Raw genomic sequence first — 24131 nt, forward strand, 5'->3', positions numbered from 1 at the left:
TGACATTAAAAGGAACTGAGTCTGGATCAATACCTGGATTGGTATGCTGTTAGACTGCTCCAAAAGAAACAAAACACGTACTGTGAGTAACCATATTAGATTAAAAAAGAAAATCAAAACAGAAGTCATGTTCTCAGGGATAAAAGCAGTCTGCTGAGATGCACTACAAATACATGGCACGTGCAAATAATATGGACACAGACTTCTGCCTTCTTGATTTGCCGACGTTATTTCCAGTTATTTTGGGGAAACTTCCCTCAACTTTGTATGAAATTTCCATGTGATACAGATCTCATCTTCCACTGCCAACAGGCAAGTTCTGTAGGTAAACAGAAATGAGGGAGTAGAATTTAGTTGACTAATATTTGCTTCAGTCTTGATGGTCAGGGTGCTGTCCTTGCATGCGTGGAGGAGGAGGCAAGGGAGAAGTCCTTATGGAGAATGCTAAAATGGATGTTCTTAAATAAAACTTTGTTAGTCGAAGAAAATATTCCGTGAAATGCTGCAGGGGGCAAAAGCTGTTGCCCTCCTGAAGAGTTCCAGTAGTAAATTCCTATGCAGAAACTGTGTGACATAAAAATTGTACTTTATTGCAGCCTTCAATGGTAAGTGAAGTATTAAATTTACAAACCTTTTTTTTCTTTATATTGGCTAAACTGACCTGAATGCCATCCTGTCTGATCATTGCTAATGGATAATGGTACAGTATGTGCTCGTGTTTTTGTACGTACTCTTCAGAATTCTAGTAAGCTTTTGTCTTACCAGAGAGGTTAGTGTATTCCAAACCATTTAACAGATTTTTGAATAAATAATATGTGGCAGTCAGCTGATAATACTTTATTTCCCATGTTTTTGTGTGCATGCCATTTACACTAATGAAGCATCAGTACTTCATTGCAGAGGGTGCTGGACACACAAATGAAAAATATGTTCTTTGCCTCCAGAGCCTCTACAGTCATAATGTAAGATAAAAAAAATGTATTTTAACAAAAACAAAGAGCAAAAAATATTGTGTAAAGCAATGATGATATAAATCCTTGTAATAGCAGCAGGGAATTCTGTGGAGGGTAAAATACTGGTGAGGCTGCATGGTTGGCTACAGTTGGAACAGTGTCATTTCCAAAGATCTTGACATTTCATTCTGATGCTTTGTACAATGACACTGTGGTGGGGGGTCAAATGTAGGTTTTTATTCTCAATGTATAATTCTTTATATTTCTGTTCATAAATTCTGTAGAAAACTAGGTGTGACATACATATTTATTTGTATTTGTGTGTATGTGTATAAAAGTTTGTACATGTATATTTATTACAAATGAAGGGGAGATCCTGTTTACCTGTGGTGTGTTTGGCCACGGTTGTTGCTTTTGCTGACTCCTCACATAGGTTTGTAAGGGCCGCCTTTTATCTTGGGACTTCTCACACTCTTTGCAAGAGAAAATACATGCAAACATTCTCCTTCTGCATTATTTGCCATTTAGTAACTAGCAGTATGTTATGTTTAAGAAAGCTAGGTAATTAGATTGAGTATTTAATCTTTTAATTTGAAAGCCTTTTTTTGTTGTTGTTGTTTTTAGTATTTCCTGTAACTAAACAAGACACACAAAGCTATTATGTGTAACTGTAATAGGGAAGGACAACCTTTTTAAAATACTCTCCTTGGTGTGACTTAGAGTAGGTGAGCATAGAAGAGAAGGTGAATCTGCTGTTTCTGCTGGTGCAGTGGACAAATGTGTAGGTATTTCAAGCTTGGTATACTGTTAACTCTCTCATTTCCTTCAATGAATAAAATGGATTGGTTGATAGCAGTGAATGGGCTGCTATCAGGAGCGTTCTTCTCATGAATTGTTAAAAGGTGGAGCGAGATGTGATACAGTGGAAGCTGCAGTCTTTGTATCAGGAGTGCTACTTTTAGAAAGGCTGAGTCAACAAACTCATAATTTGCAAGCGATCAAAGGACACACGTTTTTAACCTTGGTATGTTTTTTTTTTTTTTTTCTTTCACCCTTTCACAGCTGTCCTCCAGACTGTAATGTCATGTTTTACAGGCTATGTTTAGTTTCTTTATTAAAACTCAAATGTGAACTACATGGTTCAAGGTAGTCAGGCCAAATGAGTGGCTATTAGGGTCCACAGATACATCAGGTTTGTCTGAAAATCCCCTCAGTTCTTTTGTCATGCTCATAGTTTGCAGTTTGTCCAGAGCTCTAGTTCCTTTTGCATTAAGAGGAGCAGATAGCAGATATTCCAATTTTAGTATGAGATCGAGAGTCACAGTGTCCACAAATCCCTAAAAGCAGTGTTTCCATTTGGTTATGGGTAGTCAGGCTGCTAGGCAGATGGTCTCAGCAAATGATATCTTTGCAATGAAGAAAAGGCTGTCTTGGATAGATTGATTGATTGATTTATTTATAGAGCTTTGTGGTTTGGCTCACAGCCAAGGATGTTTCCTGTTTCTAGTTTTGACTTACACCCGGTTACTTTTCAGGCTGCATTCTCTGTTGCACTGTAACTAGAGTGTGCCAGGCAACATCAAGAGCATTATTGATGCTTTCTGGTTGGTGGCCCTCTAGAAGCTTAGCTTCAGATAACTTTCAACTCTTGATCTGATTCTATATTTGCCAAAAAAAAAAAAAAAAAATTGTGAATATTGAATAAGGGTGTTCTGTGGTTTGTAGTGGAATTCAAGCCTCAAAATCCAAAGCCTCAGAAAATCTGCATCCTGTGCAATCTCATAGAAGCTAGTGCCCAGCAAATCATATTTTACAGCATATAGATGCTGAAGCGCAAAAGTCAGGATAACTACTTCGTGGCAGGCACACCTGTATTGGAGTGGACACGATGGTAACCTTGGGGAGGTAAGTTACTTAAGGATTCTAATTAAGTTGTTGATAATTTTTATTGAAGATTTTGTAAACCTTTTTCAGAAATATTTAATATGATTTTTAGAAATAATCAACTTTATCACATTTTGTACACTGAACACAGATTCTATTTAGATGTCACGAATTTCTAGTGCATGCATTCTATATTTGTTGACTAAAACCAGAAATGAAACAGGTTGATCTAACATTGTCCATAGTAAAGTAAAATGCAAAAAAATAAGAAACCACAGTAACAAAGGATCATTTTTTAAAGATTTCGGTACACTAGAAATTTTATAAAATTGTTAGAATTGGTGCAGAAATTAGTTTTGAAATAAAATGTCTGTTCTGGCTCTCCAGAAGTTGATCTTTTGTAATTTCTATTATGATGAAACTTTTAATAGCTCCAGTTAGCTCCTGCAATCCCTTCAAGTAGGACCAAAAAAAAAATCTAGAACTGTTCATCTTATCAAATGTGTGTTTTACTGTTAAAAAATGGATTACAGTTAGTGTACAATTAGTGCCTAGTGGTTACGATTAGTGGCTGAGCTACCGCAATGTATTTTAAGATGCTTATTTTCACCTTGCACTTCTTGAAATGCTTATATCTACAGTAAAGTTATAACTTGACATAAAAACATTGTTGCTTTATGTTTGCAGAAAATGGCAAAAAGAATGGCACAACCACTGTCTTCATTATCTTAAGAGGAAAAAAAATCTTAGAAAGTCTATTGGGGTAAGAGCACACTGTGAACCACTAAGACAGCTGGCCTCTTCTTTTGAGCGTTTTTGTCTCTAATATAAATACATGTTTTTTGGTTTTGTACAGGTTGCTGGATCTAACCTGAATTGGGTTTGCGTTACATTGAAGAAAAGCTAAGTTGAGAAAAGACCATGGTGGTGATAAGTTTCTCTTGCACTATCCCATTAGCTACTAATTTATAAAAAATTCTTTGAAAGCATATATTATAGCTAATTATCATGGAAATGCAAAGAGTACCATAGCCATAAAATGTGTAAGGGCAGAGTAGTATTATGTGGCCTAGGTGGCTGGCATTTTATATTGTTCAATAAACATTAGCTGAGGTGCCTGTGTGTGGTTTTTTTATTTACCAACTGCAAATCAAGTATGTATTGAAGGGAAATTACCCAAATAAAAACTTGTACTGATGTTCTTCTTGTCTTGAAAAATAACTGTCCTCCAAAAAATATGATTGTAGTCGTGGCGGCTATAACACTAGCTGAATTTCAAAGAATTGGGAATGACCTTGCAGGTTGTAGCATCCTTTGCATTAGACAGCGACTTCTGGTACTGATTATTGTTCACGTATTCAAAGGAAATGGATGCATGTTCTGTGTGGTAGGTGTTATGAGGGTGAGTGGGGGTTTTGTCTTGCAACAAAATCATGGCACAGCTTTAAGCTGTTAATTATTTTTTTATAGGTTTATCCTCATTAGCTCTATCACTAAGCCTCCATTTTTTTCTCCCCTCTTTTTCATCCCACTGTGTCCTTGCTGTTTGCCTCCCAGTGATTTTTAGAGGAAATTTTAATTACCCCAGTGATACAAAGCAGACAGAGATGACCTGATGTCTGGGTCTTTTCCTAAAGTGATTCCTGGCAAACATACTGAAATTCATTAATTAGTTCTGCTTGAGACCAGAAAGAACATATCAGTATTCTCTTGTAGCAGCAGAATCTAATCTGCATTTCCATGTACAACTATACATCTAGTCATAAACTCATGTAATAGGCCAAGTTAAATCCTCCCAGCCATGGGTTTTTTGAATTTCTGAAATTGGCTCTAGTAAGAGCTCAGGATCTAGAGTCCAACACTGTTGTTGCAGATTAAGGGGAATCTGGCAAAATTCCTTGGGCTGCTTCCATGTGGATCTGCTGGTAGAATACAGTATGATAATATGTTGAATTTGGCTCATTACTCTCAAGAAATGCTTCTATAGACTTTGTGGGACACAGATTTAGGAATTGGAATGGTTGTATGTAAGGGATGGTCTTGGGCTCACTGCTCTAGACAGAGCTGTTATTAGCAGTGTATATCCAGGATGGTTTGTGGTTTGTTTAGCCTTGTAAAGTATCCATTTTGTACTATTGCATAGAGAGAAATAGGTCAAACATACCAGCGTTTTAAATTGCTTGACAAGAGTCTAATCTTTTTTGTTGTAACTTTTACACTGCTGGCTTGAAGACTGATCCACCACTTAAGTCAGTGTGCACTTTCAAATTCTGCTTTCATGTAAGATCAGACCTAAACAACCTTTTAAAATACTGGACTAACTGGGATAGCACTGATAACAGTTTGATTTGTTGCTTGATAAAATTTGAGTGCTACATGTGTTAATCTTCCCCCATATGTAAATTGTTTCACTTAGCCTCTGAGTTTGCCCCCAAGTAGGTCAATAGCAGGATGCCAGTGCTTTTGAGAACTAAATCGTAGAAAACTGGTATTCTATAAATCTAAGGCAGTTTGGCCACAGTCTCAGTTGTGTGACACTGGATGTGACTGTGAAATCCTTAAACTTTGAGGTTGGTTTAGTACATTTTTATTGCTTCTTGAATGAGGTAATTCAATGAGCAGATTTCATTCTTGTCTTTATTCAGGCATTAGTCTAAGCTGTGGTAACTTCTGCAATCCAGATGAGTGATGGTGGTAGAGCTTTTACTTGAAGGGAGGCTTTTTTTGGAGTAGCAAAGAGATCTTCTGTTAAATAGCATGCTCCAATCCTGTTCTTCCATGGGAGGGTTTCCATTTAATTGGATATGTGTGGCTCCCTTGCCATGCATCTGATGACAACAGTTCGCAGTGCAAGAAGATACTCTGAAACTTAGTCAGGTGTGGTCTCGTGCTGTTGTGCAAGTCAGTCAAAACACAACAATGTTAGTACCATTTCAGGTGCTCACATTGTGTGTGTATGATTTTTAATTCCATCTTCTGTGCGTACGCAGTGTGCTTCTGACAACAGGTCACTCACAGCAGGCATCTTTTATTAGCTGTGAAACATTTATAGTTCAATGGTATTTAAATAATTAATAAGGCTAGAAGCAAATTTGAGTAAAACTAAAACCTGTCCTGGTTTCAGCTGGGATAGAATTAATTTTCTTCCTAGTAGCTGGTACAGTGCTATGTTTTGAGTTAGGTATGAGAAGAATGTTGATAACACTGATGTTTTCGGTTGTTGCTAAGTAGTGTTTAGTCTAAAGTCAAGGATTTTTCAGCTTCTCATGCCCAGCCAACAAGAAGGCTGGAGGGACACAAGAAGCTGGGAGGGGACACAGCCAGGGCAGCTGACCCAAACTGGCCAAAGGGATATTCCATACCATGGGATGTCACATCTAGTATATAAACTGGGGGTGTGGGGGTGGGGGGATCACCGCTCGGGAACTAACTGGGCGTCGATCGGTGGGTGGTGAGCAATTGCATTGTGCATCACTTGTATATTCCAGTCCTTTTATTATTACTGTTGCCATTTTATTAGTGTTATCATTATCAGTTTCTTCTTTTCTGTTCTCTTAAACCGTTCTTATCTCAACCCAAGAGTTTTACTTTTCTTTCCCGATTCTCTCCCCAGTCCCACTGAGGTGAGGGGAAGTCAGTGAGTGGCTGCATGGTACTTAGTTGCTGGCTGGGGTTAAACCATGACAAAACCAAACAACTTTTCTCCCCACAACTGAAATAAAGCATGCCTCTATCCCCCCATTCTCAGGCAGATGTTACAATGCTTCTGTCAGCGCAGCAGACAAATATCCATTAAGGCATGATGAAAAGTACTTGTCTGTTTAAGTGGAAATAAAGCAAGAAATTGAAGCTGAATGCTGTATGTGCACTTCTTAGGGCAGAGGTTGACCTGTTTGCTTTTCAGATGCTCACCTTTGCAAAACTGTGGTATGAGCTGTAGCTTTGGCTGGCAACAGAAAGAGATTTCTGCTGCTGAAAAAGCAGGTCTAGTTATGGATGGGCTGTACTGGATTGTATTTTCCTAATGAAAAGACAAAAAGAAAATGCCAAAATAGGGATGAAGACAAATATGAGCTGCATGAAAGAGCAAAAATGACCCCAAATATACTTTTTCATGCAACACATGAGGGCAAGATGTTTCCTGTTTCTTTTATATAAAAAAAAATCCTAGTGCTCTTCCTAGTGGTGGTTGTGTGTGTGGTTTTCTGGGGTTGGTTTTGTTTGTTTGTTTGTTTGCTTTTGTGTGTGTCAGAATCCTGCAGGGCAACTCGTGATACTTGGTGATTTCATTGCTGAATATGACAATTAGTCTCAATTTGCTCTGCATGGGTAAATTTGCTCTGCAGATAGTCAAGAGGTTGTATTTCGTCTAGTTCATATCTAAATACTTTCAGGAATCCCTTTCTTCTCTGTGGAGACAGATATTGAATGTGAGCACAGGTTAAAAAGTGCTACAGCTTGTAACATTGCATCAGAGAAACGTAGGAGTGAGAGGATGGGGTTTGTGTGGACCCTTGCCCTGGTCCCAGTGAGTGTGGAGAACAGATGGCCTCGTGCTACCCAGGAGCTCTCTTCTCCCTAGAATGCAATATAATACTACTCACTGACCTTATCCCAGAAATGCAGCTTCCCTACCAATCTGTTGTAACAAGAGGTCGAGAGCAGAATGAGGTAAAATAGGGGATGGGCCTGATGCCTGCCTGAGTGTCTTGTCTGCAGAAGGAAACTTGACTGCCTGCCATCAGCCCAGCGCTGTGACTGGGTAGCACTGGGTTGCACTGAGCAGCGCTGTTGGGAAGCATTCGTGCACAGCTCTGCCACTAAAAAAATTAAAAGTAGAGGTGATATGCTTATCCTGACAGTGAAAGAGAGGACTCAGTACCCCTAACTTCTGTTTTATTAGAGGAGAGAGAACTATTCTGGGCAGCTCATGACTACCTGCCACCAGTATCACTATGAAGTTAGCTAGCATGTGCTGGGCTGCCACTGTTTGAAGTGTGACTTCCCTGCTTTCTTATTTCGCCTGTTTATTGTAAAGGGGGTTTTCCCCCGTAAAACAGAACAAACCACCAACCTTTTTTTTCACATCACATAGCTACTTGCAATTAGAAATCTACTTGGATTCATACCTGTCTCCAGTTCATTATCCTGTTGCCTGTCTGGCACTGAGTACCATTGAGTAAGGATCGCTTTTATGGTTTTCTTGATTGTGTTTTGCGTTTGTGACTCTCTTAGTTTCTCATGCTAATACTTTTAGAAGAGTACATTGAAATATTTGTGAGAGACGAGGAAAAAACACCTAAGAACTTTACTGCAACCTGTGCAAGTCACCTAAATGCACACAAGAACGCTCATCTCTCATGAAGTACTCCTGGGGAATACTACTTCTCACCATCATTAATTTCAGCGGAGATGCGTGGATAAGGCTGTACAAATAAACACAGCTGCGGAATGTGACATAGTAAACAACATGCTGAAACCTCTTGGCAGAGAGTTATTTATCAGAGAGCCCAAATGCACCACTTAGTCCACGGAAAAGATGGCATTTAAAGTTTTGGTACTTTTGAATTTTTCAGAAGCAAATATTTATCTCTAAAACTGCTCAATCTAGCCTTGTATTTACACATAAGGGGGCAGTGTGGTACTGTTAGCCAAGTGCCATGTAGGTGGTGCACATTAGATTTCATTATTATATGTTGCATCATGTTTTAAGAATTGGCTTTAGCACTCTGAGCACAATTAGAGCTTTGTCACTGTCTGAGAGTGCTGCTGTGTCTGTACTGGGGAGAACCAGGTTGGACTGTTTCCTTTCTTCTTTATAAACATTTTGTTTTTAGAGAGTTCCTTGCACTATTTTGGCGCGCTCTCGTAATCCCTTGTTCATAGGCATGTGAAGGAGTGGGAGCCAGTTTTCTTAACACTGGTATGGGGAAGTTCAAATTGCATCATTTTACCTCCCCCACAGCAACATTCACTTATTGGGAATAAGCTCCAGTGGAGCTTTCCTTTGCACACTATATGTAGGCTTCTGGCCCACTGCTGCCCGGTTTTGGCAATATGATCATTCTTCCACAGTTTTCATGGAAAATGGTGTTTCTGATTATTTTGTACCAGCTCAGTCTTCTACCTGCCTGTACGAGAGTGATGATTAAGTGGCTGTAAGCCAGTATATATGTGGGTTCTTGGGTCATCTTATTTCTACACATGTTAATGTTCAGGGTTAACAGGCCAGGATGTGATGGCATGTAGCGTTTCTTATACTTTTAACATGATGTCTTGAGTGCCTTACCACAGGACGCTTAGGGCATTTTTCTCACCTGTAGAGTAGCCTGGCTGGCTTTTAGCTTCATGCTGCACCTGACATGTACTGTAATAATCCAAAAATGTGTTATCTGTGGTGTCTCTTTATACTTTCTGCATGAATTTCTACTTCATAAAAAGCTTCTCTTTTGAAGATTCATGTGAGTGTCCTCTTTATAGTATTTCCTATACAGATACATGGCAATGTAAAGTTGCAGAGTAAAAGAACACCATACACTGTTTCATTATATCTGGTTATATTACCATGTTGCATTGCTGTAAGGTGCTGTACAGACACAGGGCTTTTCTTGTACAGCCGCTGTTTGTGTTTTTCTTTATCTGCTGGTTTGTCTTTGATGAAATACATAGTAAACTAATTTGTTCATGTGAATCTGCCATGATCACTTGTAAAAGGTTGCTGTTAAATTGTATATCAGCATACTGATAATTTTCTAGAAGTAAATCAGCATCATTAGACTGCACCCTGTATGTGACAGTTAAAGTAGAAATGCTGTGAGGTTGAGCAAATCTGCGTTGCTGGTTAATTCAGAGAGAAATGACATAGTATTTTGTATGAAGTGACAATATGCTAATGGTCATGACTCAAAAGATAAAATGATGACAAGAAATGCAATCCTTTTTATATGCGTCTTTGTGAATGTCATAATTTAATATAAATGTGACTCTATATGTAATAGTTAACTGAAAAAATTCTCTGGTATGTTACTATGGTATCTTTCACTAAAAATCCCTCCCCTCAAAATTTTCCCCTTGCTCTCTTCAAGAGTATTTTTGTTTTTTAAAAATGGCTGATATTATAATGATATCACAAGTTTTGAAAATTAAAATGGGTGTCCTGGCAAAATTATAGGTCCTAGCTAAAGCTATAAAGCTTTTTGGTTACTGGTTCATAAAGTTAGTATCCCCCTTTTTCCCCTTCCCCTCCATCCTAGCTGGCAAGTGTGGCTGCAAATATTTTGTCTTTGGATTAACTGATTTGCAGCTCGGTTAGTGTGTAGACAGTGCTCTTGCTTATTTTCATATTAAATTTATTTATTTATTTATTTTAAAAGCACTCATTAAAAACCCACGGCATACTCCCAAACTTGAAGGAATGGATTTTTGGCTCCTGCCTGCTTTGAATGAAATCCAAAACAAATGTTGTTTGATAATGGTTTACAGTTGCATTACACAGGTTGCTCTTCATGATAAATAATTAACACCCTTTGTGTTCTTGATTGCAGATTTTCAAAACCCTGCCTGATGCCACTTTCCCTGAGCCAATCTCAATGTCAGTATCTCCTCCAAATGCCCCACCAAGGCAGTCAAGAAGACAAGGACAACGTATTAAGAGGCCTCTGGCTGTTTACAATCTTTGTCTTGAGCTGGATGATGGTAAGACGTTAGTAGTAATTTCAGTCTTTGCAGCAGATGGGCTGTGTATCCTATCTTCAGTAGGTGTTTTCATGTCATGTTTCATTTGTATACGTGTGTGCATGCACATGCATGCTCGTTTAATTGTTTTGGAACATGTAAAGAAGCAAGGAGAGCTACAGAGAAAGGAGAGCATAGAGAGCACTGTCTTGTGACATATGTTTAAAAGTATGATGAAGTGTCTTAAATATGCTTTTTCCCCTCTAAAAAAGAAGCAGCTCCTGTTTCTTTGGGGAAATCTCTTTGACCTCTACTGAAGATTACACAGCCATAAGATAAATGGAGAGAGTACTAAAATTAAAGCAAATCTTTTATGAGAAGAGCTAATGCACTCTACAGTTAAATTCATCTGGATTAAAGGCTCAGGTCAGCACTGCACTAGAGAATACTACTACTTCACTTGAATCTTTAATACCTTCATGTAACTAGCAGTAAATACTTCTAAACTTGCCTTACTGTTGAGAAGCAAAGAAAAATGATAATCTTGCTTTTGCATGGAGTCTGTAGTAGCAGCATAGAGTGAGGCAAAGGGTGTATAACATCTTATATATTCTGACTGTTGGCCAGAAACATAATCATTTTCCTGAAATTTCATTGCTTGGGGGTACCTACAGTACTGAGAAGGCAAGTCAGGGCTCATTTTGTGTTACAGATTTTCTCCACCCTATTCCCTTTTTCTCTCCTAATGTTGTTAGTCAATTGTCTTTTCACATGAAGAACCATGGGATCAGGGCACAAAGTCCAGTTATCAGCAAGTGAAAATAAACAGGAAAATTTTGAACTCATGAAGTAGTATGAGATTCACTGATGAACTGTCATTAAATCAGTGGTCAACAGTGGTTGATTTCCTAAGGAAAAAGCACAAATACCTACAACAGCTGTTAACTGCAGGTTTTAGAAATAAACTCAGGGCTGTTTATTGTCTCAAAGCCTGTTTTACAAAGAGTCTGCAAGAAATTCAGCATGCCTGCCATCAGATTTATTTCACCAGAGAGATGTATAATCTCTTCGCCTTTCCTTTCTTGCATCAAATATGAAACTAAATGACTTGACTAGAAGGTGTTTAAGGTGCATCTATTTAAAAAGCTTAAGCTGTGTTAATTTGAATAATATGCTATCAAAAGCTAAGAAAGCTGTTGAGCTATATCTGCAATAATAAATTATCCTCATCTGAAAAGTAAAACAAAATTGAAGCCACTCACAGAATTGTGAAGCCACTCACAGAGTTGTTTACATCTAATTTTGAATGTGGATCCCAGCAGGTCACAAGAAGTACCACAACTTCTCCAATTCCATGCTGCAAGGTGTGCACTGAGGACATGACCTTGACCCTAACACAGTAGACAGAAAGTATTTGGTGGATTATTTTTATTGTAAGATCCAAAAATACAGTGGTACTGTTGCAAACTTACAAATGTTTAATGTCTCCTAAATACAGTCCGTATTTTTGTCTATTTTGGGCATCTCAACAAAGAGAAAAACTGGGATTGTTAGAGGCTGTAATTGATATATATCATACAGAAATCTGGTACTTGTCTGGGAGTTCTAGTGTGGTGAGTTGTAGAATAACCTAATATGTCATTGTTGTGGTTTAACCCCAGCCAGCAGCTAAGCACCACGCAGCCGCTCCGTCACTCCCCCTCCCTCAACTGGACAGGGGAGAGAAAATATAATGAAAGGCTCGTGGGTTGAGGTAAGGACAGGGAGAGATCACTCAGCCAATTACTGTCACAGGCAAAACAGACTCGACTTGGGGAAAATTAATTTAATTTATTACCAATCAAACCAGAGCAGGGCAATGAGAAATACAACTGAATCTTAAAACACCTTCCCCTCACCCCTCCCTCCTTCCTGGGCTTAACTTTACTCCTGAATTCTCTACCTCCTCCCCGCCAGCGGCGCAGGGGGATAGGGAATGGGGGTTGCAGTCAGTTCATCACACGTTGTCTCTGCTGCTCCTTCCTCCTCAGGGGGAGGACTCCTCACTCTTCTCCTGCTCCAGCGTGGGGTCCCTCCCACGGGAGACAGTCCTTCATTAACTTCTCCAATATGGGTCCTTCCCACAGGCTGCAATTCTTCACAGACTGCTCAAGCGTGGGTCCCTTCCATGGGGTGCAGTCCTTCAGGCACAGACTGCTCCCAGTGTGGGTGCCCCGTGGGGTTACAAGTCCTGCCAGAAAACCTGCTCCAGCGTGGGCTCCTCTCTCCGTGGGTCCGCAGGTCCTGCCAGGAGCCTGCTCCAGCACGGGCTTCCCACAGGGTCACAGCCTCCTTCAGGCATCCCCCTGCTCCAGCGTGGGGTCCTCCCCGGGCTGCAGGTGGATATCTGCTCCACCGTGGACCTCCCTGGACTGCAGGGGGACAGCCTGCCTCACCATGGTCTTCCCCACGGGCTGCAGGGGAATCTCTGCTCCGGCGCCTGGAGCATCTCCTCCCCCTCCTCCTTCACTGACCTGGGGGTCTGCAGGGCTGTTTCTCTTACATGTTCTCACTCCTCTCTCCAGCTGCAGTTTCTGTCTGTCCCAGCAACTTTTTTTCCCTTCTTAAATATGTTACCTTAGAGGCACTACCACCGTTGCTGATGGGCTTGGCCTTGGCCAGCAGCGGGTCTGTCTTGGAGCTGGCTGGCCTTGGCTCCATGGGACATAGGGGAAGCTTCTAGCAGCTTCTCACAGAAGCCACCCCTATAGCCCCCCGCTACCAAAACCTTGCCACGCAAACCCAATACAGTCATTATGCATGGTAGAACTGTGATGAAGGTTGAATTGCTGCAGGTGAAGTCACAGTTCCAGGATGGATGTCACTGAGTTTCAGTGCGATCTGAAAATAATATTTCCCCTTGTTACTTCTAAAAAAGTATCTTCTGCAGTGTCTCCAGCTAGCGGTATTCTCAATCTGTTGTTGCTAGAAACTGGCTGTTGGTAGGTCCCGACTGCATGCTAATGCTTATTTTATTTGTGTTTAGCCAGATAGTTGTGTCAGTAAGGTAGTCAGTAGTTGGTACAATGGTTGGTTGGCACATGTGCAGTATACATGGCAATACAGTACCTTGAGCTCAACTGTGTCATTGCATTATCTGAGGAACTACCCCAATGGATACAGGGTGCGTAAATCAGCCAGGCTGGTTAATTATCTAGTTGCTGAGTAGAGCTCAGCGCCTCCAAATACGCGCTGTGGCATCCAGCTACTTTGTTCTTTGGGGGGCGGGGGTATAAAAGTGAGCCTGGGCTTCGTTCCATATTTACCTAGTTTCTTGGCTAACAAATGCATGTTTTATAACTGCTCTTTGGAAGATTTTATCCTGTGTGTGTTTTTAACAGGAAATTAAACATTAAACCCCTTCCCTCCCCCCTCTTTATTCACAATGGCATGAGTTAAGCACCAGGCATAAGCCAGTGTTTTGTATTTCCTGGATATGGCAAAATTATCATAATCTTGGTTTAAACCACATAGCTGATACATATTTATATGTAAATATATTTGTAGACAAATATATCTCTGAAGTTTTTGTAAATATATATAAATATTTTCTATGCCTTTAAACTAGAAGTGTGTTGGAGACAAAACCGCTCTGTGCTGGAAAACTTCTTGAGTGTGTTTCTTTTAGGATTGTTATGCAAACCAGGAAATTGTTAGAAAAGCGGAAACAAGTCTTTAACTATCAGCTGCTCCAGGGAGTTAACAGGCTTCAGAATCCACTGCTTGAATTGGAAATGCAGAGTTTGGGCCAGATTTTCTTTTTAAAAGCACGTTTGCAGTTGGGAAGCTTCTTGACTGCACACAGTATGTATGCAGCAACCACCCAGAAAGGGCTGTAAGTGACATAAATATTGATAGATATAATAGCTGAAGAACACACACTATGTTTGATAAAAATCTTTATTTTGCCTTCTAGTGATTAGCTGTACTGAGTTCTGATAGTGCATAGATTTTCCTTGTACGTGGCAATTGGATGATTAAACCTATTTGCAAACAATTCAAGTATTATATTTACTACTGTAAGGATCTTCATTTCCTGAAAGACAAACTTAAGTCACAGATGATACTGTCTGTTTTTTCTTTCAACTTCTTTCCTCTGTGGCAAGCCAGTTACTAAATTTTCACTCTGAAGTTGTTTGACATCTCGGTGTCTCAAGTAGAGCTAGACTTAATGGGGAACTCTAAGCTACTTTCATACGTGGCCTAACCCCAAAGTTCTCGTTTCAGCAAAATGCAGATTTGTCTGAGATTTACATTAGGATCATTTCCAGAGTTTTCTTGCCTTCTAAAATGAAGACATGGGATTTGGTGGGGTTTTTTTCTTTTTTTCTTTTTCTGGAAATAGCTTCCCCCCACCCCCCCCCACCCCCGCTTCCCCCCTGCCCCCCCCATCTGAATGAATTTGAGAGTGAATTAAGTAGCAATGCAGAAACTCCAGTGGCTTACGGTCTCAGCTATGTACAAACGACTTTGCATTCTCTCTCTGTCTCTCTATGCAGAGAGAGAAAGACTGTTAGCTAGAACAGGGAATTGTTTATCCTGTTCTTCTAAAAATGTCATTGGATCTTAATTTTCCATTTAGACAGTCAGTATATATCAATATATCTGTTTATATTTCTTCTAGAGGGCAATGCAGAGTTAGAGATTTGTTCCCTCCCAATTTTATTTTAATTTTACATACTTTTCTTGTCTTGTAGCAAATTAAACATTTTTTTTGTTTGTTTTGTTTAATCTTTTTCTGTGCCAGAGACTTAGAGATTATTAGAATATTTTGCAGGGCTACTAGAGCAACATGGCAAGAAAAGTCCTGTATAAGGTAGGCAGTATAATGCAGTCCATCCAAAATGAACAGAGAGTCAGCATGAGTTGCATAAATCACACCTGGAGTCGAGAAATGTGTCTTGCATGGCAATTTGTCGAACTACAGAACAACTTGTTCCCTAAACAAACCAAAATACACTACTTAAGCCACAGTGCTTGCTGATGCCTTATTCTATTTGATACCCTCTAGATGTCAAAATTTCTCATTGGCACATACATGGACATAGCACACTAGTATCATATGGGGGGCTTCTATGTTTTGTTTTTAAGGTGTTTATCTCCTATGCTCCCACTCTGGAACTCAGGAGGCATATAACATGTTTGCAACAGCTTTCTGATACTCCTGTAAACTCAATATTATGTTTTTAGAATTCTAAAAGAAATAAAAATTAGAACTGCTACTTAACCCTTTAAAACTTTGTACTAACTTGCATTACCCTCTGAAGTATTTAGAGAAGCCAAAGTACGAATGCTATGTTAGTGTTGAATAGGAGTAGCTCTTTTTGATTTTTTTTTTTTTTTTTTGGTGGGAATCAGAGTGAGACAGTGTCTTAAACTGGATGATAAATTAATTTGCATCAACTACTCTGGCATTCAGTTAAGTTACTTAATCAAAGTAAAATGTGATACATGTAATGGTTACATAGCTTTCATGCAGTATTCCCTCTCCCTCCTCCTCCTCCCATCCCTTCCTGCCCCAAACAAATAAGTAAAAAACCCATAAACTTCATTTGGAATTACTGAACATAAAACCTGGATGTTAGAGGAAGCCTTGGATTTATAATAAGGAGACTGGTCTTCAGGGTTGGAACAGCCCAAAGCTGCAAGGTTGCAGGTGTGAAACCTGGCCTTGAACTTTTTCTATTTCTGAATCCGCTGCTTGGAAGTGTTTCTGTAACCTGGCACATAGTAGGGGAAATGGAAAGAAAAGCAGCTACATAGGCATATCAAAAAGCCGTAAGGGCTTGCAACATTTGCTTACAAAGCTATTGTTAACAGCTGAGCAGAACACACAGCTATGCTGTTACAAAATAGGTGCACCAAGATTAGCTGTGAGGGGAAGATTAGGATGACTGCTGTTTGCTATGTAGAATTTAAGATAGTTTGTATTTCACCTTGCTGCAAGAATAGTTCCTGCAATTCTGTGCAATCTATCACAGCTTTTTCCGCCTGATGGCTCTGAGCAGGATGAGTGCTATACAAAGTAAAAGTCTTTTTGAGCTACTGCCAGTAAAGGTGAAGCTTTTTCTTAGGTAATAGTGTGTATGTATAGGGTCCCAGTTCCTAACAGATAATCAACTTCTGCTTGGAAAGCTTTGGGTCCATAGAAGGTACTTACTTTCTTAGAGGTATGGAATAATTTTGGTCCATGTTTTGTGTACACAATATACATTGTCTGGCCATTGTTATACCTGTGAGTAATCTACTTGCTACAGCCTACCTGCTGCACAGTTATCTGAAATAAAATTTAACTGTCATAATGTAGTAAATGTCTCCAAACTTTTACCTCCCTTCAAATGATGTGTGTCAAATCTTCATGGTTGGTGTGAGAATTGCCTTTGTATCATCACCAGTGCTTGTCTGCTTTCAGTATATGAAATCTAGAGGCTGTAGAAATGTTCAAAGTAAACACATCCACATGTGCGCACACACGCATGCAACAGGAGTCAGGTGTAGGGAAAGGGAATTTGAATTGACTTAAAACTAAAATCTGGATTTAAAGGAGGAATGGGGAGTTCAGGAGAAAGGGTCAGTCTTTCCTTGAGGCCAGGCATTATTAAAAATCTCTGATCTCCTGTAATAATCCTTCATCTCTTTAATTCTCTACCTTCTGCACACAGACATGCAAGGGCACATAATACTGTAAGAAGGCCAATTTGGCATGCTAAAAGCCATTAATCCCAGGCATGGAAGTCACTGACGCATCTTTGCTACATGCCAGCTGTGCCCTGGCCAACTTCTGTTGGTTGAAAGTAAATGCTCTCACCCAGCACACAAGAGTATAAGTAGAAAGAAGACTTGAAGGTGTTCAGCTCTTCAGTCAGTTTTGTATGGATGAGAGTGTGCATTTCACTGAACAAGATGCTTCCTCACATGGAGTACTTTCCTTCACTGATGACAAGGATAGGAGAGGTGGTCTTGGAAGGGGGAGGTGGTGAACTTTCTGAAAGGCTTATATGTAAGTTAGAAAATATGATTCTTTCTGTTTTGCTCCCACTCTTGTCAGTGTTTTTCATTCGGTCAGAAGAAAAATGTATTCTTGTTCTTCCATTAGCTTCTGGAAGTCTTTTTCCTATTTGCTCTTCTTTTGCCCTTTTATTTTCTGTTTTCTTCTTTTGAAAGTTGCACTTGGTGAATTACATTACTATCACTTCCTTCCTTCCCAGCTGTACTTGCAACTTGCTGAACCAACAGGGAGATTGGAGGAGTACTTAGGAGATATCATGGAGAAGTAATGGTGGGACTAGCTTGGCTAGGATTGCAGTCTCATCTAAGACTACTTGACAGGGGCCAAGGGAGTTAGCCTCAGAGACCATATTAGTGGGAATCTGCAAGCAAGAAGATGCACGATGCCTGGCAAGTTTGGTTATCCCACTGAGCAAGTGGGTTTCTGTCATTCTGTAACAGGTGCAAATTCACTGATAATGAGCGTGTTCACTTCTTCTGTCTCCCTGGCCATTAACACTGCTTGGTGCTGCCTGTGTGCTGCACAGCCTCCTTGATCCATCTCCACAGCCTCCCTTCCACAGTGCAGCTGAGTCCAACCCTGAGCCCTTGCCAGATGTGTTTTAAAAAAAAAAAAAAAAATTGCACTTGCAGACATCTAATCCCAGACTGTCAGCAGTATGGGTAGTGGTAGAAGAATCCAGGCATGGAAGAAAATGTTGACCTAACTATATTGAGGTAGCAAAATCTGTCTTCCTAATTGCTGCCTTTTAAATCGTTAGCTGGGAGACTAGGAGGTTCCTCCACAAATGTGTCACCTGGATGTTCAGTTAAAACAGCTGAGAAAAATTCCTTAAGGGCTGCTCAGCTAGTTTTCAGTAGGCTTTTTAATAAGCCATTGGCATCCTGCTTCACCCATCCCTCTGTTGAAGTCACTGTTACGGCAAAAGGAGAGAGGTGAACAAAATGAGGAAGGAGGCACAGCCAAGTGTCAGCAGCATACTGAAAATGTTTCAGAGTGGCTTTCTTATGGCAGACCCGTCACATACGCAATGTGAGAGCAGTTAGTCTTTGTCGTTATCCAAGTACCGCCATGGGTTGTGGAATTATGGGTAAGAAACTTTTCCTTTTAATAAGTCATGGGAAGTAATTGCAAGTGAAGTAAGCTAAACAGCCAGAGAAGAGGATACAACAGCATAGTATTATCTCTGTTTGACAGCTCAGGAAAAGAGTTTTTGTACACCTTACCTTTTGGGGCGTGGAAGGACCCTTACAGAGACATTTTCTAGCTGATCAGTGGCTGAATTGCCAACACAACAGAAAAGAAAATATGGAAGAATATTTTCATGGATTTTGGAGTTTTTTATGCCATTTAAGAAGTGCTGCTGAATTAGGGAACTTTTAGCCCTGATTATAGCATTGTACCCCTTTTTGATCTGCGTTGGTTTTTCACGGTTCTCATCCTCATTGATTAGACTAGAGCTGTTCCGTTGGTAGGTTTCAATACAGGCCTGGACCATAGGTAAATGTTGCCTAGATTTATGGAAACCCCAAACGCTCAGTGTTACCAAAAAACTATGAAAGCTGTGGGACAATCAATTTATCTTACTATTTGTCAGAGTTTTCAGGAAGTAGCTTCAGTTCATCACTGCATTTTTCAGCCATGAAATTAATGTGTGGCATCTGGCCAGCCTGGTAAGGCTGGAGGTTGTGTGTGGTTTCCTGCCAAGCAAGCTCTGGTGAAAAATGAGTAATCTTTGAGTTTAGATACTGCTCTTGTTATCATAGTATACACAAATCAAGAGAGGAACCCCTCTCCATGCTTGTATCTGATTTCTGTTGTGTTTCAAAATTTAATTATGCGATATAAATTAACTCCCCAACCTTGTATCCGTGACTCTGTCTTGAACTGGTTTTTCCACAGCTTGAGGAATAAATTGTAATTCTTTACCCACTTTAGTTTTAGCTTGCTCAGTGAAAGGCTTACCTACAATTCTGTGTGTCTCTGAGATTTTATTGACATAAAGAAGTAATCCAAGCAATATTTCTCTTGAACTTTGAGAGAGGACCTGCAGTGAGGGAGATATTTATTGAAATAATTGCTTTCTATTACAGGTTAAGTGTATGTCTAGAAAGATGCTTGTTAAAAATTGAACTTTGCATTTTAGAAATAAAGTACCAAAAAGGAGGAGGGCAGGGGCATGGTCCCAAAACTCCACTTGCCGCTAAGTGACTTGCAGATTAGCACGTTTCTTTCCCTTTCCTAGCCCCAACTCAGACACTCACCTTTCTGGCTACAGTTCTTGAGTTGCATCAGCCAGTCCTGAGGCAAAATCTGTCTAGTGCAACTTCCTCCTTTTTCTGACATATCTGAATCATTATGGAGTTGGGAAAAACAATCTTTCTACAGGAAAGCTACTTTGTGCCTACGATAAACATGCTTGTACATGCACACATTTGAAAAATATATCAAAGTTGGTCTTTATCTAGGAAAAAACTGTAGTCAACTCTAATAGTTGTGTTAATTATTTTGTCTGAGAGAAAAAAATAGCTGGCATAGAGATCTAATTCTTACTGCATATGTTTTGAAAGATATCATGAAACTGATGGATGTGTGGGCTGTCTGCTGTCCATTTGCTCCATGAAAGCTCTTGGTTTTAGGGTGTATGAGTCTATGATGTCTAGATTTATGTAAGAACTAACTGCATAGTAAGGCAGTACTGCAGTGTGTAGGTTTTGCTACACAATGAGGATAATGGATACTTTTTGATAATGAAATGCGGTAATACAAAGCTATTTTTCTGAGTGTTTAAAGGAATCTGACCTCCAAAGTACCCGTTATTTGGGAACAGTGAAATAACTCTCTTGTTTAGTTTTAGCATTCTCTATGATTATTTTTAACCAAATAATAGATCATTATTAGCTTGCTTTTATGTGATTTCACCTTAGTTTAGAAACTTAAGTGTTTAAATAGCACTATTTCTGTAGTCTGGAGGTGAGTAATAATTTTGTTGATCAGTTTCAGTGGTGTGATGAACAAAGTACACAGTTTCTTAATTTACTCAGAAACAGATGACTCGACTCTCCTCAGTAATCCTCCTCATCACCCCTTGTCTATGACTAGACCTGTGTGACTGTCAAAGTGGAATAAGACATGCCTTTTATCCTCTTACTTTGCCACTATTTGTGTATCTGTTGACCACTTAAAACATAGATGACAGTTCTGTTCTGCCCATTCTGTGTATCTCAATAGAAACCATCATATATTTCTGATTTACTCCAGAAACATTCACTTCCATGAACTGTTTTCATCCTCTGGCTACCCTTGAACTATAGACATTGGTTGTAATGTTGATGTTAAAGATTAGTCTTTCTTTTACTATTAAAGTATGTAACTCTTTTAGTTTACTTAAGCTGAAGTTGGAAGAAAACTCTGTCACTCAAGCAAGTAACTGATAGCGTTAGCTCTCTGGTTTTAGTAGGTTTTATTTCAAATGTTTTTTCTTATTTAGAATTCTTGGAGTAAAGTAAAGATCTGATTATTGACACTGCCAAAGTATTTAAGTTTTTTTCAACTTTGGATGCCAACAAAAAATATTCTTAGACTAGCCAGATGGAAAAAGGAGGGAAAAAAAGGCAACTGGGAGGCATGTCATGTTCAGTTAGGTAGAAGCTGAGTTCAGATTTCTGGTATGGAGGGCCTGAGAGCCTTTACTATCTGAGGCTCATCCAGACGAGAGGGAAAATGAATTGCTAGATGAGTTAAGTCTTAGTCTATATAGGTACTTTCTTACCTTGTGGGGAATTTTTGTTGTGAGAAGGACTGACATCAGGCAGGGAGGGGGGGAAGGAGGAAGGATATTGGGGTTAGAAACTGAATGGTAAGTAGTACCAGCTAGGCACAACCAGTAAATGGTTAGGATCAGCCTAAGCTATCTTATTTTCTAGATAGGGCTGGTCTGAAATATGAACAGCCATAAAGGCAAAGCATGGGTATCTGTTGCAGAGGCACAGTGAAAGCTCTAAGGTTTGGATGAGTGTTGTGATTAGAACAGTGAAACAAGAAGATAATTTAGATGACAGTTTAAAAGGATCTGAGCATCAGAAAATTTAAATAGTATGCAAAAGGTGGTGAGAATGTGAAACCAGTTTTAACTCTGTTGAGAGTAAAATTGGATCTTATGCCTATTTGTGTAGGATGAGGAGGTGAATCGTAGAAGCAGCTCGGTGGCACCTCTAGAAAGATGGCCAAGCTGAAGGCCGAAGGCACTCACAGGCTTCCCACAAATATAACAAAGAAAAGGTGAAGAGTTGATGCCTGGAATGTTGACAAAAATTTATAGGTGTCGTACAGACTTACTGCTTTTATACTGAGAACCCTCATGTCCTTCATCTGTTCTGGCACTCTGGCATCCAAGGATAAGAGCGTAATGGGAGAGAAAAGGGAGGGAGATTGACATTTTTAGGGAGATAAAATGAAGGCACCAAGAACACTGAACTGTATGCTCAAAGAATGATATAAAAGAGTTTTAAAAGAAATCACACCTTCCCTATTTTATAGTGTAAGACCTCATTAGAATTCAAGTGGTAGAAAAGAAGAATAGGAAGTTTCTGGAGCTCCTCTTCGAAAGGACCTGTCAGTCCAATGTGGCCAGTCAGCCTTTTCGTAGAATTGGGAAACCTGACAATGCTGCTCGCTGGAGAACAATGTTGGAGGTAAAGGAGAGTGAAAGGAGGGAAACAGTAAAAATATTAGGCTACCAATATTAGGGAGCCCCTGAATTCTGAGGTAAAAGGAAAACCATAAAGCTGATTCAATTCCAGCAATGTCCTTAACACACTCTTCAACAAACAAACCATGTCAAAACTTTAAAGGCTTTTTAATCTCCAGCAGCTTAGGATCTTTACTGGCTCCACAAAGCAAAATACAGGAAAAGGGCAGTGGGGGAAAAAAGAGGAAATAGCTAGCAGTCAATATATGTTACAAGTTTTGAAGAATTGTTAAAAAGAACTTAGCTATGAAAATTGATGTGGGATTTATAATCAGCAGGATCAAGCAGAAAACTTCAAAGGTAGGCCTGTTGTAATGTGAATATTCTGAGTAATATGAAACCATCTAACTTGTCCTGAAAAAGTTCTCTGGTCGTGGGGTTGTATGGCTTGGCAATGTTAATTTTTAAAACGTTTTGTAGCATGCTGAAGACATTTGAAGAAACTGGAGGAATGCTAATGTAGAGCAGTATTTATAAAGGTAAATACAAATCCTTGATGATATATTTATATATGGGACAAAGTTAGGAGGAATTGCAAATAATGACAATGGTAGTTACATAGGAGTTGTGGTTGTGTGCTAAGCTGCACCCATTCAAAGAAAATAAGCTTTGTTGTACTGAGAAAAAAATTTACAGATTTTAGAGGAAAAATGTAGCCTTTAGCTACAGAATGGAGGACCGCATCCTTGAAAACGGTGACTCTGCTAAGTCTGTTAGTCACAGTGGGCAATCAGCTCATCATAAACTATTAATTCAAAGCCATAGCAAAAAAGTGCCAGCCTTGGATGTATGAACAGGGGATTGATGAGTAAGAGTAAGGGGTGGACTTAATGCTCAGGGTGGCACTTGTGGGACCACAACAAAAAATCATGAATTCAGATTGGATGTACACTCTTCAGAAAGAGCTCTGGGAAATTGTAACAGGTTTATAAAATAGGTACGTGATTCCAAAACTGCAAAATCCCTTACAGTAAGAGATGTAGTGTTCTCCTTCTAAAGGACATCGTTTAAATACCTTCTCATGGCACAAAAAATGATATGAGAGATACTATAATTATTAGCAAGGCATATTACATGGGTCATGCCTGAAAATAAAGCCTAACAAAGTGAAGGTACATGCATTAATCCTTTATCATCTGCTGATGTCTTCAGACAAAGACTCTTTGGAAGATACAGTTTGGCCCAGCATGAGATGGGCATTAATCAAAAGCAGGTTGTTAAGCTTAATAGAGAGATAACTAGATACAATTCAATGGCCTCTGCCAAGTACAAGAATTGCTATAATTCCTGAAGTTAGCAGAAGTTTTTGTCACCAACATACAGGGTGAAATCTTTGTACTGTTGAAATTAGAGCAATGACGCTGTAGTTCGAAGAATTGGGTTTTGAGCATATATTGTTTTTAATCATGAAAATCTGCTAGATGATCATTAGTCATCTGTTTTTGCAGTTATACAGAATTGCCTTTTCCTGAATAAAGGTATTTTACTCTACAAAAGCAGATAATTGAAAACATCAGAAATGTAAAGTATCTTTGAACGTGTTTTTAGAGGGTGTTCACTTAATCCCATAGAATTTAGCAGGCATTTTCCTGTTTAAATACCTGATTTGTTTTTAGTGTTCAAAACCTGATCTTATTCTTGAGAGTGCAATGCAGTATTGACCATGAGAAAATACTGGCTCAGGAAGGAAGGGAAGGAAGAAGTAAAATTTGAGGAGAGATTTAACACACAGTTTCATTTATGGTAATGTCAAATGCAATTGCCTATGTACTGCACTCTCCAGTGTAGACTCTGCTGTGTGTGACTGAAGTGTTTAGTATTT

General features: G+C 39.4%; 1 protein-coding gene across 1 annotated transcript in view; it reads left to right on the top strand.

The window, feature by feature from the left end:
* ARHGAP10 (Rho GTPase activating protein 10) overlaps window positions 1–24131 on the top strand; it is a 153988-nt gene that overhangs the window by 102139 nt on the left and 27718 nt on the right. The window contains exon 19 of the mRNA XM_052772153.1: window positions 10382–10532. Within this exon, the coding sequence (XP_052628113.1) occupies window positions 10382–10532 (151 nt within the window). The remainder of the gene's footprint in view (window positions 1–10381; window positions 10533–24131) is intronic.

This window comes from Harpia harpyja, chromosome 2 (assembly GCF_026419915.1).
Source record: "Harpia harpyja isolate bHarHar1 chromosome 2, bHarHar1 primary haplotype, whole genome shotgun sequence".
Classification (NCBI taxonomy): Eukaryota; Metazoa; Chordata; class Aves; order Accipitriformes; family Accipitridae; genus Harpia; species Harpia harpyja.